At 41.4% G+C, this 15,944-nt stretch overlaps 1 protein-coding gene across 1 annotated transcript in view; it reads left to right on the top strand.

Moving 5' to 3' along the window:
* Positions 1-14,827, top strand: part of LOC124133341 — a 36,822-nt gene extending 21,995 nt beyond the window's left edge. The window contains exons 17-27 of the mRNA XM_048401170.1: positions 1,323-1,578; positions 2,492-2,740; positions 3,360-3,512; positions 3,886-4,054; positions 4,270-4,434; positions 5,163-5,323; positions 6,355-6,536; positions 7,738-7,873; positions 8,977-9,045; positions 9,978-10,181; positions 11,063-14,827. Coding sequence (XP_048257127.1) covers positions 1,323-1,578; positions 2,492-2,740; positions 3,360-3,512; positions 3,886-4,054; positions 4,270-4,434; positions 5,163-5,323; positions 6,355-6,536; positions 7,738-7,873; positions 8,977-9,045; positions 9,978-10,181; positions 11,063-11,101 — 1,783 coding nt within the window. The 3' untranslated portion in view covers positions 11,102-14,827. The remainder of the gene's footprint in view (positions 1-1,322; positions 1,579-2,491; positions 2,741-3,359; positions 3,513-3,885; positions 4,055-4,269; positions 4,435-5,162; positions 5,324-6,354; positions 6,537-7,737; positions 7,874-8,976; positions 9,046-9,977; positions 10,182-11,062) is intronic.
* The last annotated feature ends 1,117 nt before the right edge of the window (positions 14,828-15,944 follow it).

Raw genomic sequence — 15,944 nt, 5'->3', positions numbered from 1 at the left:
CAAGGTCAGCATTGAATTTAGGTCATGACAGAAGCTTTTTTGATGGACCATAATATTTTTACTAATTTAAACTGAAATTTATTTCATGATGTTATTTTACCTGATACTGCCCTTTAGATGGATGCAGCATATTTCCTACATGATATCAGATGTAATGTAATTTCACACCTAGTTATTCTGACCAAGACATTCATCTTTATGAATTGCAGTGCAGTATTCTCTTACATACTATGCACACTACCCCAGATAAATTCACCTGTGTAGAGTGAGTGAGTTGGGTTTAACGCCACTTTTAACAATTTTCCAGTTATTTCATGGCGTGTCAGCTTTATGTGGGAGGAGAGCCCAAAGTGATGCAGGTCTTAGACGTTCACCACTTTGGTGAAACCCACGAGCACGGATATGGTGCTGACAAACCTAGAAAGATAATCAGGGCGAACTGGGATTCGAACGCACAATCTTGGGTTTCTGGAATGCCCAAGGGACGCAACTCTGCACAGTCGTCAGTCGTTTTTAGAAGGAGGTGTGCATTATTTACACAGCAGCGATAGAAATTGTCACTGGTCCCACAGTCCCTGCCAAGCTGCCCAAGAGTTGCGGTATACATGGTATAAGGCGTGGAAATGTGCCTTTTCTAAAGGTTTGGCTACATGTTTTCCTAATAAGGACCAGTGGGCTAAACATATTAGTTTCTATTGCTGCACAGACAATGAGTGTTTATTTATAAACCACAAAAGAAATACATTACCATGAGAAATAGCATGTCAACAAATCTGTACTTCTGTTTGTGACTCTATCTGTTTACAAACAATGGTCAGTGTATTTCTGGCCATGTGTTTGTTCTCTATTTCATATATTTTATTTTTTTAGAATACTTGAATCCTTCTTATAACATAATGACAAGCATTACGTGCTTTAATCCTGTTCTGCCTTGGAATCCCAAGAAGGGCCTTTGATAAAGAACATGAAAGTCATTTTTTTAAATATTTTTAAATAATCAAGGGTCATAATGATAAAAGTCAACTCATAACGATAGCCTTGCCTTTTATCATTATGATGGCGACACGCTATTGTTGTTGCAGTTTATTCTGAGCCAGGATTTCAGTGGCCATTTTGAATGTGCATTTACAAATGTACAAACTTTTAGTTATTATGCCAAATATCACGATTATAAAGGAATTATATATCAACGTCAGATCTGTTGATTCCAGAAGTAGAGTCAACAGATTTTCCTAATTTCTCCGTAACATGTACAAGCATATTTTTTTACCAATCCATGGATATTGGGAGATAATTTGAAAGGTTCTGCTTTACTTTTGTAGACAGACACCAAAGAAACCATCCCCACCAGTCATCCCAGACCCCACGTCACCGTCACCACCCCCTTCTGAGACCTCGCCCGAGCCAGACAAGCCCCCCACCCCACCTGACCTGGATGAAGACTTTGAACCCTGGGTGGAGCACCAGCCTAAAGCTGCCAAAACAGATCCAGGCCCCACACCCAGCGACAACAACAAGCCATTTGACCTTTATGTAGATGGTGTGAGATTCATTCCAGACAATGCTTCAATCATAAAGGTAAGTAGGTGAACATTGTCAATATCTCATTGGTTTGTATGCACTATGTTCTGGTCTTCAATCATTCTCGAATACTTTCGGCCCAGGTGAGGTGAGGTGAAATGGGGTTTAACATCGCATCCATGATCATTGCACTTATATAGCGTGCGTGCTTGTGTGCGTGCGTGCGTGCGTGGCTGCGTGCGTGCGTGGCTGTGTGCGTGCGTGCGTGCGTGGCTGCTTGTACTAGTCCGGACTGATGCCGATTTATAGTGCTAGCTCACTTAGATACGATGCCTCAGACTGGTCGGCTCGGAGTGGGGTTTTCATGTTAAACTGTGCACACATACACACACATGTGCACACACACATGTGCACACACATGCACATGCACACACACACACACATACAAGAACAATAATTTTGGATGTGACGTTAATCCTATTTCACCTCACAGCACCCCTTACCCATGTTGTTTTTAGTACGAAATATAAACAAAATTGAGATGATTAGGTGTTTTGTAGTCTGACCTCTTGTTGCTATGACATCAAATTGAGTAACAGATTGCATCATGTTTTTAACCCCAGTGCATTGTCTTGACCTCACATTACAGTCAACCATAACAGCTGAAGAAAAGAATGAATTTTTTTTTTTCCTTTTATTGTTTTTAGAAAGACACACCTGTTACATAAATGGGCTTCCGCCCAGGGTAGCAGAAAGCCCATGACATAAAGCACAACTTATCAGTACATCTTACTTTGTTGTTTTTTTTATACAGAAAATAACATACTTCTCACTCACACATTCACTCTTGTTTATATATCATATGAAAAGAATGAATTTATTTGTTAGTATAAAGCTTAGGGTTTCCTGTGAGTTTTCTGAATTCGTTTTCTTCAGAGCTTATGAATAAAGGCTTCATAAACACTTGTAGGTGACAGGAAGAGTTCTCCGAACCGGTGATCTGAACGACTTGTCTGACATCTTGGCTATTCCTGACCTTGAGAGTCCTGCGCGGTCACCACTGTTCGGCTACAGACTGACTGTCAACCCAGACAGCAAGACCGCTGACCCCAACATGCTTGTCCTCCTGAGGGTGTACACTGTTGACATCGTGACGGAGAGGATTGTCGTCGTCGGCAGCTGCCTCCTTGGGGTGTTCAACGTTGTAGGGATGAACAAGGTAGGAGTCATGTGGGGATTCCTGGTTAGAATAGGTCTCCAGCAACCTATGCTGGTCAGATCAGGTGATTTAGTGGATCGGTGGTCCGACTCAGTGACAGTTGATTGCATGTCATCTAGGAGGGCTGGGACGAGTCCTCAGGAGATGTCTCAAAATGTCCGATTGGGAACATTTTTAGCAAAGCCCTGGCAAAGCGTATTTAGATACACTTATTAAACAATCTGGTCATTCATACACTGACGTTGAATTAAGTTATATCTTTATTCAACCATAGGAATATTCGGGAGGAATGGGTGCAGTCAGAAAGAAATGCAAACATTAGTGACTTGTAGTGTAACCATAGAGTTCTAGATAATATCCCGTGACTAACCACGGGTCCAGGTAGTCCTGTGGGTACCCGGGTCCTACTCATAGTATAGTTGCAACAAAATACCAGAGGTTTGAATAGCAGACTGTCAATCAAATTAATCACTGTTTTCATTGTTTTATAATTTAAGGCAATATTATCTGCACAACAAACAAATAATTAGTCTTGTCTAAATTACTCGTAAAGATTAGTGGAGTGTCACAAATTTGTTGTGTATTAGGTGCTCAAGAGATTTTGCCCATGTTTTTTCAGGGTAAATTGCGAATTGGGGGACATCAGTTGAGACTAAGGTCGGGAATGCCGGACACCAAACAAGGTGTGAACACCCTGACCCCAGCCAGCCTGGACTCCGCCCCCATCATCCCGGGCTGCTCGCTACTGGTCAGGTTGAGGCCACACAGTCCGGTAAGATTGCACTTGCTGTTGTTACTCAATCAGTCACGTTTGTGGTTATCATCATCATCGTCGTCATCATCATCGTCGTCGTCTTCGTCATCATCATCATATGTATATTTAGATTCATCAAACCCACATGACAGGCAAAATCATGCTCCAAGTACTATATGATTACCCCGGTCAATGGATCAGTGTGCAGTAGATTTACATTCTCATCTCCCTGAGGATTATACAACCCATGCTTCCTGTAAGACACTAGAAGTAGAATGTTAACAGTCACTTTTCTGGTGTCCCCTGCCATGATATTGGTATAAGCGGCATAAACCCAAATCATTTTCTCACTCACTACTATCACCTAATCGGTGTATATGATTTCTTTCAGGAGCCAGTGGATGCCCCCAAGTACACTGTAGGCTACTACAGGTCTATTGATTGTCACCCCAATGTGTCGGAGACACGCATCTTCCAGAGTTACGAAGACAACATGAAGTATCCGAAAACAGAAAGAGACATGGTGAAGAGACTACAGACCATGGAGGGTATTACAGAAGGTGGGACACTTGAAGCTTGGGGAATCTAGGTGTACCTTGTGTGGTGGGACACTTGAAGCTTGGGGAATCTAGGTGTACCTTGTGTGGTGGGACACTTGAAGCTTGGGGAATCTAGGTGTACCTCGTGTGTTTTTATATTCTTCAATAAGAACGCCCATAAAAACTGTAGATGATGTCACTTGAGGTTTATTGGAATCTTTTACTTTGAAATCCAGGTCGGAGTGATGTAAGCCTGCTGAGCTGGTTGAAGGATCGTCTGGACATGAAGAAGCAGACACCAGCCGCCCAGCCAGCAACCAACCTCAGCCTGTCTCGATGTGTGCGCTACAGAAACAAGATGGGGCTGTTTGTCAAGATGAACCAGGCCTACGGCATGCCAGGTCAGTATATTTACCTTCTTGTACATCAAAGTCTAAAGAAACTGTATGAAGACCTCGTAATCAGCTACATTTTGTTCCATTTATCACACCAGCAGTGTTTGAAATTAAGCATGAAAGTGTAGGTGCCAGCCCAAAAATGTTTCAGTGAGTGAGATTTTGTTTTATAACCATAGTCTAGGGGACAGAGGCCCCATTCAGGTCCTGGGCAAAGCCCGGTTGGGGATCTGAGGAGCTGACGCCCCCAGTCCGAAAATGATTTTAACCATTCGGAGCAGTAGTTTGGAGCGCTATGGTGTATTATAAATTGTCTTTTAATGATTTGTTTGATAAATGTGTGAGATTTCCTGTAGAGATCCTGAGGGTGTGATCTTTATTAATATGCATGAGTATTCCACCAAATGCGTGAGTTGATAGGTAGGTGAAAGTCAAAGGGTCCTTATCATAATCCTGATGCTAAAAGTCAAAGATTTAGTAGGGTCTCTAGATTCAAATACTTCAGGAATAGAAATGACACCCCTTTTAGGAGTAATATCGACCCCCTTCCTGGTTTCTGGATCGTTGCAATCCTGAAACCCCTTATATTTTATCTTTCAGAAGATTACAATAGTGATGATTTGTGTTCATCATTAGTCCTGCACTTTTCAACACTAGTTTCCTGATGTTGATGTTGTTGGCAATGTATCTGTCCTGATGTTGATGTTGTTGGCAATGTTTCTGTCCTGATGCAGATGACCGAGTGATACAGTGCTTCGTACGGGTGACCCCCGGGCGCAAGGTACAGGGGATGAGTGCAACCAAGGAGGGGTACGGCAAGGATGAGAAGTTTATCACAACAAAACATATCCCTGAGAGTTATCTCCAGGCCCCGGCATGGGCTGATGAACCACAGGTAAGGGGGCGGTCAGGTAGCCTAGGGGTCAAACCATTCACTCGTCATGAGAGTTATCTCCAGGCCCCGGTAAGAACCACAGCTAAAGGGGCTGGTTGTTTTAGGCCAATGGTCAGACCATTCACTAAAGAACCACAGCTAAGGGGGTGGTTGTTTTAGTCTAATGCTCAGACCATTCACTGAAGAACCACAGCTAAGGGGGTGGTGGTTTAAGGCTAGTGGTCACACCATTCACTGAAGAACCACAGCTAAGGGGGTGGTGGTTTTAGGCTAGTGGTCACACCATTCACTGAAGAACCACAGCTAAGGGGGTGGTGGTTTTAGGCTAGTGGTCAGACCATTCACTGAAGAACCACAGCTAAGGGGGTGGTGGTTTTAGGCTAGTGGTCACACCATTCACTGAAGAACCACAGCTTAGGGGGGGGTGGTTTTAGATTAGTGGTCAGACCATTCACTGAAGAACCACAGCTAAGGGGGTGGTGGTTTTAGGCTAGTGGTCACACCATTCACTGAAGAACCACAGCTTAGGGGGGGAAGGTTTTAGATTAGTGGTCAGACCATTCACTGAAGAACCACAGCTAAGGGGGTGGTGGTTTTAGGCTAGTGGTCACACCATTCACTGAAGAACCACAGCTAAGGGGGCTGATTGTTTTAGGCTAGTGGTCAGACCATTCACTTGTCATGCCATAGGCTCAGTTTTGAATCCCCACATGGGTAAAATGGGAAGCCCTGTCAGGTGTTCCATTCTTGATGAACTGACTGGCTGACACATATAGCTGACATATTGCTGAGTGGTGTTAAACAACAACCAAAATAAACTGGATAAAGTGGGCATGATCTGTGACTTGGTAGATTCTGTTTCATTGCTCCCCGATGAAGTTGATGTTTGTTCATGGTCTCTCTAGCTTGCCTGATCCAGACTCCATTATTTACAGGTCACACTGACATAGCTGCAATACATTATTTCTGACTACAGGAAAAACCTTCCACTCACTCCCGAGCTGAACCTTTTCCTTTTGTTTGTCCCCCAGGAGCTGCACCCATTCTACGACCAGTACAGTTGTCTCATAGTGCAGGTGTTTGGTCTGAAGATGGTCTACAAGATGAAGCCAGACCACAAGGCTCCAGGCAAACTCGTCACCCCAGAAGGAGGAGAGCTGGATTTGGATGAGGACAGTCTACTGGGTTGGGCAGTAGTGCCTCTGTTTGACGGGTCAGTTACTTTACAGTAGAGACATAAAGCATCTCACCTGATGAGTTGATAAAAGTTCAAAACTACAGGCCTTGCCAGGGAGTTTTAGACTTTCAACAATGAGTGTTGATATATTGGATATCAAAAGTCTTGGGACATGCTAACCAGCTTCAGTCGCAGAGAGATTACTGATGTCATTTGATTGTGTTGTCATGGTAACTGATGACATCACAGTGGTGACTACTTCATTGAAATTTTAGAAAATGAAAACATTTCAGGTTATTTTGTTTCAGATGATCCTTTGATGTTTGGTGTCAAATTCGGGTAGAATTTCAATGATTAATACAATGAACAGTCATTCTGTCAACAAATCAATTACTTTTCAAGTGCTTTGTTAAAAATCAAAAATAATTTAGGACAGATCAAAGTAAGGACTTTCAAGATAAGATTTAAGTACTTTCCAAGGCTTGTGTGAACCATTTTCTGTCCCCATCTATGACCTGTGTTTCATTCCACCCAATGAAGCCCTACTGATCACAGGGGACTGACCCCCATTGCCATGAAACAAAATATCAAAAGCAAGCCCAGATCCACAGGGTTACACAAGAAACAGGGATCTTGCATGTTTGTGCTTTTTTTGAAAACAGAATGCTTCTAATACTGATACAGAACAGGTATTAGCTGAACTGCCATCTTGTAAACAGATTGGGGCGGTCGGGTAGCCTAGTGGTTAAAGCGTTCGTTCGTCACGCCGAAGACCCGGGTTCGAATCCCGACATGGGTACAATGTGTAAAGCCCATTTCTTGTGTTCCCCGCCGTGATATTGCTGGAATATTGCTAAAAGCGGTGTAAACCAAACTTACTCACTCACTCATTGTAAACAGATTAGATTAATAGGACCATTCTGTGACTTGTGACTTTAAACTTACAGTTAACCCTGGATATGAGGTATGAGCTAGAGTTCTGCGAAATGTGTCTGATTTGATATTTGGTTTCAGTTTAGTTTATTTTTGAGATGATTGTGATGATTTCCTTATGTACAAATACATCCCAGTGACACAGGACTATCTTTGATAATAAAACAAGCATGTTTTCAGAATATTGGTAACTAAGTGACAACCTTGAAAAGTCCATGAATTTCACCCTTACATTTCTGTATGTACGAAGAAAAATGTCTCTGTCAAGAAGAACAACATGTGAGTGTTTGAATGATGGTTTCAGGAACTCAGTGCTGAACGGGACCCACCGTGTTCCGATACTGAAGGGGAAGCCGACGGAGGAGGTGCTGGACCAGCTGTCTACATCCTCCGCAGAGGCCGTGCTGGACGGACAACGCTGGGATTCTAGCAACGCCTATGTGAGATGATGAGCTTTGTGACGGTTCCACATATTTGATTCCATAGATGACACTTTTTCAAATCTGAGTTTTGTCCCATTTCAGTTATATATCCTAGTATTGATAATTTTGTTGTCTGAATCACTGCTATCCTTTTCTAGAAAGACCTTTAGCAAAACTTGTTCTTCATTATCACTGGTTTCATTGTTAATACATTCATCAGAATCACCGTTACCATTGTGCCCATTCTGAACTGGGTACAGTGACTTCACTCATTGTGTAGTGATGTCATTATTAGGCTTCACTACCGAAGTTCTAAAAAGCGAGAGAAAAGTCCAGGCACCTTTAACCCTAAATGTCTATACATGAGCGATGCAGTGTATTAGATGTGTAAAATAATACTTCAGCCAAATGTTTGGTGTTCCATGTTTGTGAGGAACTTGTCATTGAAAAAAGGACCGCCTCCGTGGTCTAATGGTAGAGCGTCCGCACGGAGAGCGGAAGGTCCGGGGTTTGATCCCCAGCCGCGTCATACCAAAAGACGTTAAAAGATGGTACTTGTTGTTACCCTGTCTGGCGCTCGGCATTAAGGGGCTAAAACAAGGACTGATCGGCTCGGAGTCAGTATGCTGTGTCTGAGTGGGGTATTCATGTTAAACTGCGGCATGGTATCTCAGTGAGCTAGCACTAAAAATCGGCATCGACCGGACTAGTACAAGCAGCCACATACACTTGCATGCACGTGGCTATATAAGTGCAATAATCTTGGACGCGACGTTAAACCCAATTTTACCACCTCACATCATTGAAAAAACAGGCAAATTTGATTGTTATTTGTTCCTGTCTGAATTTGGCATACATTTTGCCACAAAGTAGGGACTGCGGTGATCGTGGATTTGAATCCCAGTTGGCCCTGATTATGTTGCTAGGTTAGTCAGCACCATATCTGTGGTCGAGTTTTACGAATATTATGAACATCTAAGACCTGCATCACCTCAGTCTTTCCTCCTTAAACAAGCTGACATGCTGGGATATAACTGAAATACTGTTCAAAGCAGCATTAAGCTCAACCTACTCCCTTACTCAGCTTATAAGAACTGTATCAATTTGTTCTCCATTTTCAGGAAGCTGGTAGTCTCAAGGTCACAATTTGGGATGGACACTACGAATTTAGAGAAATTCCAGAGATGCCAGTAAGTTGAGCTCAGCGTGTCAAAATCTGAAATGAAAATGCTGTGATCATCTCTATGATGCCTTTATGCCAGGTTACCATCATGACCCTTGTCTTGATTTTGGATAACACGAGGTACCCAGTAATCTATGCTGATCATAAGAAGTGGATAAATAGTTTGTTTGTTTATTTGTTGTTTAATGCCGCACTCAGCAATATTCCATATATATGACGGCGGTCTGTAAATAATCAAGTTTGGAACAGACAATCCAGTGATTGACATCATGAGCATATATCCACGCAATTGGGATACGATGACATGCATCAACCAAGTCAGCGAGCCTGACCACCCGATCCTGTTGGTCGCCTCTTACAACAAGCATAGTCGCCTTTTACAGCAAGCATGGGTTGCTGAAGACCTAGTCTACCCCTCGATAATAGATCACCTAGTCTGGCTCCATGACTTTGGTGATGTTACTCATGATATCAACCACAGGTTTGTCTGGTCCAGATTAGTTTATGTAAAGGCAACCTGAGTGTGGCATTAGACAAAAAGGGGGGTGGTCGGGTAGCCTAGTGGTTAAAGCGTTCGCTCGTCAAGCCAAAGTCCCGGCTTCGATTCCCGACGTGGGTACAATATGTGAAGCCCATTTCTGGTGTCCCCCGCCATGATATTGCTGGAATATTGCTAAAAGCGGCGTAAAACCACACTCACCGCCACATTAGACAAAAAACAAACAAAAAACAGAATTGTAATAGCTTTGTTTGTTGTTGAAGGCAACACTCTGCAATATTCCAGCTATATGATCACTGTCTGTAAATAATCAAGTCTGAACCAGACAATCTTGTGATTGATATTGTGAACATGCTGATGATGCTGTCAGGGTACAATTACATGATAAGACCATTCTGTGATATGAATCCAGTTATAAAAAGATAACTTTTTGTCCCCAGGTGTACGAGAACCTGTTGGAGAAGGTGGGTGACATCATCGCCTACCGCGAGGCGCAGCAACTCAAGGTTGGCCGTCACCTCAACAGCATCGTCATAGAGGCCCTGGAGCCAAAGCATCGCAAGCAGGGCATTAAGGGAGCCGTGTACAAGAAAGAACTGGGGTTCTTCGAGGATCTTCTCACAAAAAGATTTTATGATCTCATGGTAAGTTGCTTGATCTGGTTGTGATCTGTTGAGTGTCACTTGCTTGTGTTTGTGGGTTTCACAAAGTGGTCAAAGTCTATGACCTTCGTCACTCTTTCTTTGCCTGCAACAATAATCTGCGATATATATCTATGTGCTATTCTAAAAGGATTTAAACCAAGGACACACTCACTCACTCACTCACTCACTCACTCACTCACTCACTCACTCACTCACTCACTCACTCACTCACTCACTCACTCGATGGGCCCAAGCAGCAATCAAATTGGTTTGTTGATTGCATGTCATTTTATCTCAATTTTATAGATCGATGCGCATGATGAAAATCACTGGATTGTCTGGTCTAGACTTGATAATTGGTGTAACAATACGGCAGTACAGTATTGTATCGCGATACAAGGCCCACAGTACAATACATTGATTTACAAGCCCCGTATTGTGATACATACGATACCTTTCATTACAAGTTATACGGAGGGAAGAAAATGTGAATAGTATTAGAAACTGTTCAACCATCAGCTTTGGCAGATTCTCTAGTATTTCATGATTTGACATAAATAACATTACATTCACAATAACAATATGTTTCTGCCCTACAATATCCCAACTTTGATCTCTGAAATGTAATAACAAATGATTTAGGGTTGTGATTCATCTGAAAAAAGAAAGAATATCAACTTGGGAAATAAAAGTACTATATTGGGATACGAATCGTATCACACCCAAAGTATCGGGATACGTATCGTATTGCAACTCCACTGTATCATTACACCTCCAGACTTGATTATTTTCCCTCTGTCCGAAAAAAGCTGGAATACTGCTGAGTGCAGCATTAAACAAGAATAAACACTCCCTCACTCGCTGATATTGTTAACTTGCAGGAGAACGCTCTGATGACATCTGGCATGGGACCATTGTGATAGAAGAAGGCAGCCATACGAGTTCTTCCAATTGCCGTGGATCACATCCTGATACACTATGGACCATGGTGATATAGAGAAGGAGACAGTCCCAAGGATTACCTCCATGTATTATCATGATAATAGGGCCACCTCCCACCTGACGGCCGGCACAGGGCTGCCATTAATCATAGGCCTAGGGATGGGCAGCACACTGTCTCATATCTGTAAGTACGGTAGGGAATACTTGGGTATGGAGAATAGCTTTGATCATCGTAAAAACAGGGTCTTCATACATTACTTTGCATTTCACCTGGCTATACATATATTTAACATTGGTAGAAAGCTTGAACCGCTCTGCAGTTCAACATGGGAGAAAGGTTGTACAGTAGGAATGGTCATATTATTTTAACTGGATGGTTAGATCATTGACATGTATGCATTGTATTGTAACTGACTGACTGAAGTTCTTATCTGTGTGTGTGTTTGTGTAGGGGAGGGGAGGGCTGTAATATTTTTTCATAAATTTTGTTCTAGAAAATACTTGGGGAAAACGTGTTTGCCTCAATTCCAGCTTCTCGTTTGGGAGAAGAAAGTTATTTGTCTTGACGCAGTGACGGAAACTAGCACCCCGGCTGTAACACAGCTGAAAGTCTTTGATGGCATTAACATAGATATAGTGTGAGATACCAAGTCGTGAGAGTCAGCTACCTAAACTGTTCCTAGTTCATGATGGGACAATGTCTAAATCTTGTATGAACACTCCGCTCATAGAACAATTGTGTGTCTTACGTTTACCTCAGTAGTGTACTTAAAATGTGTGGAACTGACCATGATGTTTCTTCTCCTGAGAAGGTAATGAGAGTGAATACACATTTAACACTGGCTGTCTTAACATTGCAGGCTAACCTAAATTGTTACCAGAATATGTTTACATTAAGTCGTCAAACTACAACCAATATTACTTTTAACGAGTCAAAGTATCGCAGTTATAACATATGTTTCCATTCGCTGTCAACTAAGGTTCTTTTCAAGGTGTCAATAGCGGTAATATGATCGTGGTTGCTGTAAATAACAGTGAGTTGGTAAAGCAGACCTTATGGAAGGGGGCAAACGGAAGTTGTAAGTACCGGATGGACACCGAAATTAATGTGGATATTATTGAATGAAAGGTTGATTTAAATTAATAAAAAATATCACGTACATTACATACATGAATCCAGATATACAATTATACACTTTGTATTACTGGTGGTATAATGACAGGATTACCTTGCGTAATTCAATTTGTTGATATTCTATTTCCGATGACAGATCTAACGAAATGTAGTTTTAGGTTGGGGGGCTTACCTACCACATGTAACATTTTGATGCAGATTTCAAGGAACAAGTTAATACCTTGGCTTATCTACGAGATCAGCTTTTCTTCATCATATATGGTAACATTGTACACTTGGTGAATTTCTATTAAATGTAACCTACAGGTATTAACTTCTATAAATAAACTTCTTGGTGGTAATTAAGCGGTTTGAAAACATATCAGTTTTTTTGTCCATGTTACTTAAAGTTTTGTTACTGCCGTCAATGAGTGTTCGATGTTTGTTCATGTTTCATGTGTCTGGAATGCTTTTACATAGTGGAAAATTGCCTGTGCCAGCCAAGGTATATACTTGGTCAAATATAAGTGCTATCTTGTTATATTGTAAGACGGAGAGACTAGACGGTTTGTTCTTGTATTTCATCTTCATTGACAATTCAAGGGGCACGGGTGGCCCAGTTGTCTAAGGCGCCACGATTCGCTGTGCAGGGTTGCGTCCCTTGGGCATGCCAGAAACTTATGATTGTGGGTTCGAATCCCGGTTCGCCCCGATTATGTTTCTACGTTTGTCAGCACCATACCCGTGCTCGTGGGTTTCACCGAAGTGGTCAACGTCTGAGACCTGCATCACTTCGGGCTTTCCTCCCACATTAAGCTGACATGCCGTGATATAACTGGAATACTGTTAAAAGCGGCGTTAAACTCAACTCACTCACTCACTCATTGACAATTCACTTGAACGCCATTGTCATACATTGAGGATCATTTGCATCAGTGTTGTTATTTTTATTTTATAGGATTTATTAGAATCATCATCATCGTCATATTATTGTCATGACATCGGAACAATATTCAGAACATAATCACTACCTTCATGAGAATATCATTGTTTCCTATTGTTTGGGGGCACTTTACTTAATGTAGGGCAGTGGCTTTGATGAGTTGCAAGATTATCTGGTAAATCATATCCATGTAACAAGAGCAAGACAATGTATTGTTAGTTGTGTACATGCTGAAGGCATTATGGATGGAAAGATTGTAGTTCAATACACATTAGCAATGTTACAGCCACAGTCTTTGTCTGGACCAGAACATGTTACCAAGGGCAACAATCCATCCTTGAGATGATGCACAAGCACAATCTGCGACTAATACACTAGTCCCAAGCCCAAGTCTAGTAACATTTCTGTCACCCTAGTAAGCTATGCTAGTCTCACATTAAGGGGGAGGAGGGACCTGGGATTTATACAAAAAAATAGATTGTCCCCGAAAATGCTTGAAATATTATTTTTGCATCAACTGTTGAAAGAGAAGAAATGTCTCCATAAAAAATACATTGTTGGGAGAGGATTTTTTTTAAATATTTAGGCTCTTGTTTTGCAGTTGTAGCAGAAAGATATCTCCAATCAAAATCCCTGCCCCCAGAATATTAAGTGGTCATTCCTTTAGCTATAGTGCATTTTGTAAGTGATGTTATTAGTTGGTGTGTTTAGTGCAGTAGACTGTGGTTTCAGTGTCAGTGATCAGTGCTAGACACATGTTTTCAACAATGCCTTGAGTCTTCAATGGGTGCTGGTTCACAATGGATGTACGAGAGAATAAATATTAAGAATTTAGACATTATTTTGGTATTCAGTTAGTTATATTAATAGACTGGTCAGGATTCCAACATGTTCTATTGATAGCTAGTAGTCAAATACCAAAGCATTTTGTCAGTATCACATCACATGACGATTTATTGTTGGTAAAGTGTCATATGTTTTAGATATATAAAAGTTCCTAGGATTATTTTTTATGATCATAGTGATTTTTACTGTCGGCAATGTTAAAAAAACTTGTCATTCTGATTTTATTTTGTTTCTGAATTTTTGTTTTGTATTAATATCATGTCCATTTTGCAATGTGAACTTGTCAATATCACATCCATTTTGCAATGTGAACTTGTCAATATCATGTCCATTTTGCAATGTGAACATGTCAATATCATGTCCATTTTGCAATGTGAACATGTCAATATCATGTCCATTCTGCAATGTGAACATGTCAATATCATGTCCATTTTGCAATGTGAACATGTCAATATCATGTCCATTTTGCAATGTGAACATGTCAATATCATGTCCATTTCACATTGAACATTGCTTAGACTTGTTTATTTGTGGCAACTCAGCCTCATAGTGAGGCAGTGATACGTAGTGCTGTAGTGTTTATGAATCTTATGTTTTGACTTAAAGCTGTGATCTTATCTCCTACTGACATATAGCAGTTCAATATACGCCATTGTAATTTATTACACCAAACCTTGATAAAGTTCAAATCCTTGCCAATTGTAAAGTATAACCACAATTGTGACAGTGAAATCACTGTGGACACTGTTCATATCACAACATTGTACATTGTTCCCAAATAATAAAGTATTATTCAACACCCGTGGTGGATTTGTGTCGTCATACCTTTGTTTGTTGTTTAACGCTGCGCTCAGCAATATTCCAGCTATATGACTGCGGTCTGTAAATAATTGAGGCTGGACCAGACGATTGACATCATGAGCATCAATCTATGAAATTGGGATACAATGTCTTGCATCAACCAAGTCAGCAAACCTGACCATCTGATCCTGTTAGTCGCCTCTTATGACAGGCATGGGTTGCTGAAGATCAATTCTAACCCAGATCTTCATGGGGTGCATTCCAGCTATATTGGTCTCAGATTTGATTATTTTAAGGCCACCATCATATAGCTGGAAAATGGCTGAGTGCAGCATTAAACCCAAACCAAAAAAATGGTAACAAGAGATTTGTTGTTTGTTGTTTAGCAGTAATCCAGCTACATGGGGTCAGGCTGTAAATAATTAGTCTGGACAATCCGGTGATTGCTATTATGATGATTTACGGATGCAGTGGTGTATCCGGTGACACATTGTATGCACATTACCTACCATGATAACATGTTGATAAAGTTTTTTAAGCAATATTATTAATAACGGTGTACATATAGTGTTTGGGTAAGACCCGCCCGCCACACACACTTTCACACAACGAAATTGCAAGTGGAACACCCCACCCCCCTCCCCCTTTTTTTTTAAAATCCCGGATCAGCCCCTGCTATGTCATCTGGTTACAATGACAACCAAATTGCCGAGTATGGCCACCTTACAACACGCATATTCTAACTCGGATATAATAATAATACCCAGGTAATTATAATAATAATTATAATAATAATAAGTGCATTTATAATGCGCCAGATTCCATTCACCAAGTGGATGCTCAAAGTGCTACACTATTATTACCCCGGTCAATGGATCAGTGAGCACCCAATTTTCATTCTCCGCTCCCTGGGGAGTATACAACCCAAGCTGCCTGTGAGACGCTAGAAGGTTAACAGTAATCATCTCATCCTACCGGGTACCCACTCACTGCTGGGTGAACAGAGGCACATTTCGAACAAAGTCACTTGCCTAAGGAGACACCACATGTGGTGCATGTGCTTCAGTGTGGGGCAGGACCGAGGCCCTAGAAACTCTCAGGAGTCAAGCTGCTTAAC

The sequence above is a fragment of the Haliotis rufescens genome, unplaced genomic scaffold (genome assembly GCF_023055435.1).
Source record: "Haliotis rufescens isolate VD_foot unplaced genomic scaffold, xgHalRufe1.0.p SCAF_21, whole genome shotgun sequence".
Classification (NCBI taxonomy): domain Eukaryota; kingdom Metazoa; phylum Mollusca; class Gastropoda; order Lepetellida; family Haliotidae; genus Haliotis; species Haliotis rufescens.
Note: the sequence above shows the minus strand (reverse complement) of the source record. Positions and strands in the feature narration are given on the sequence as shown.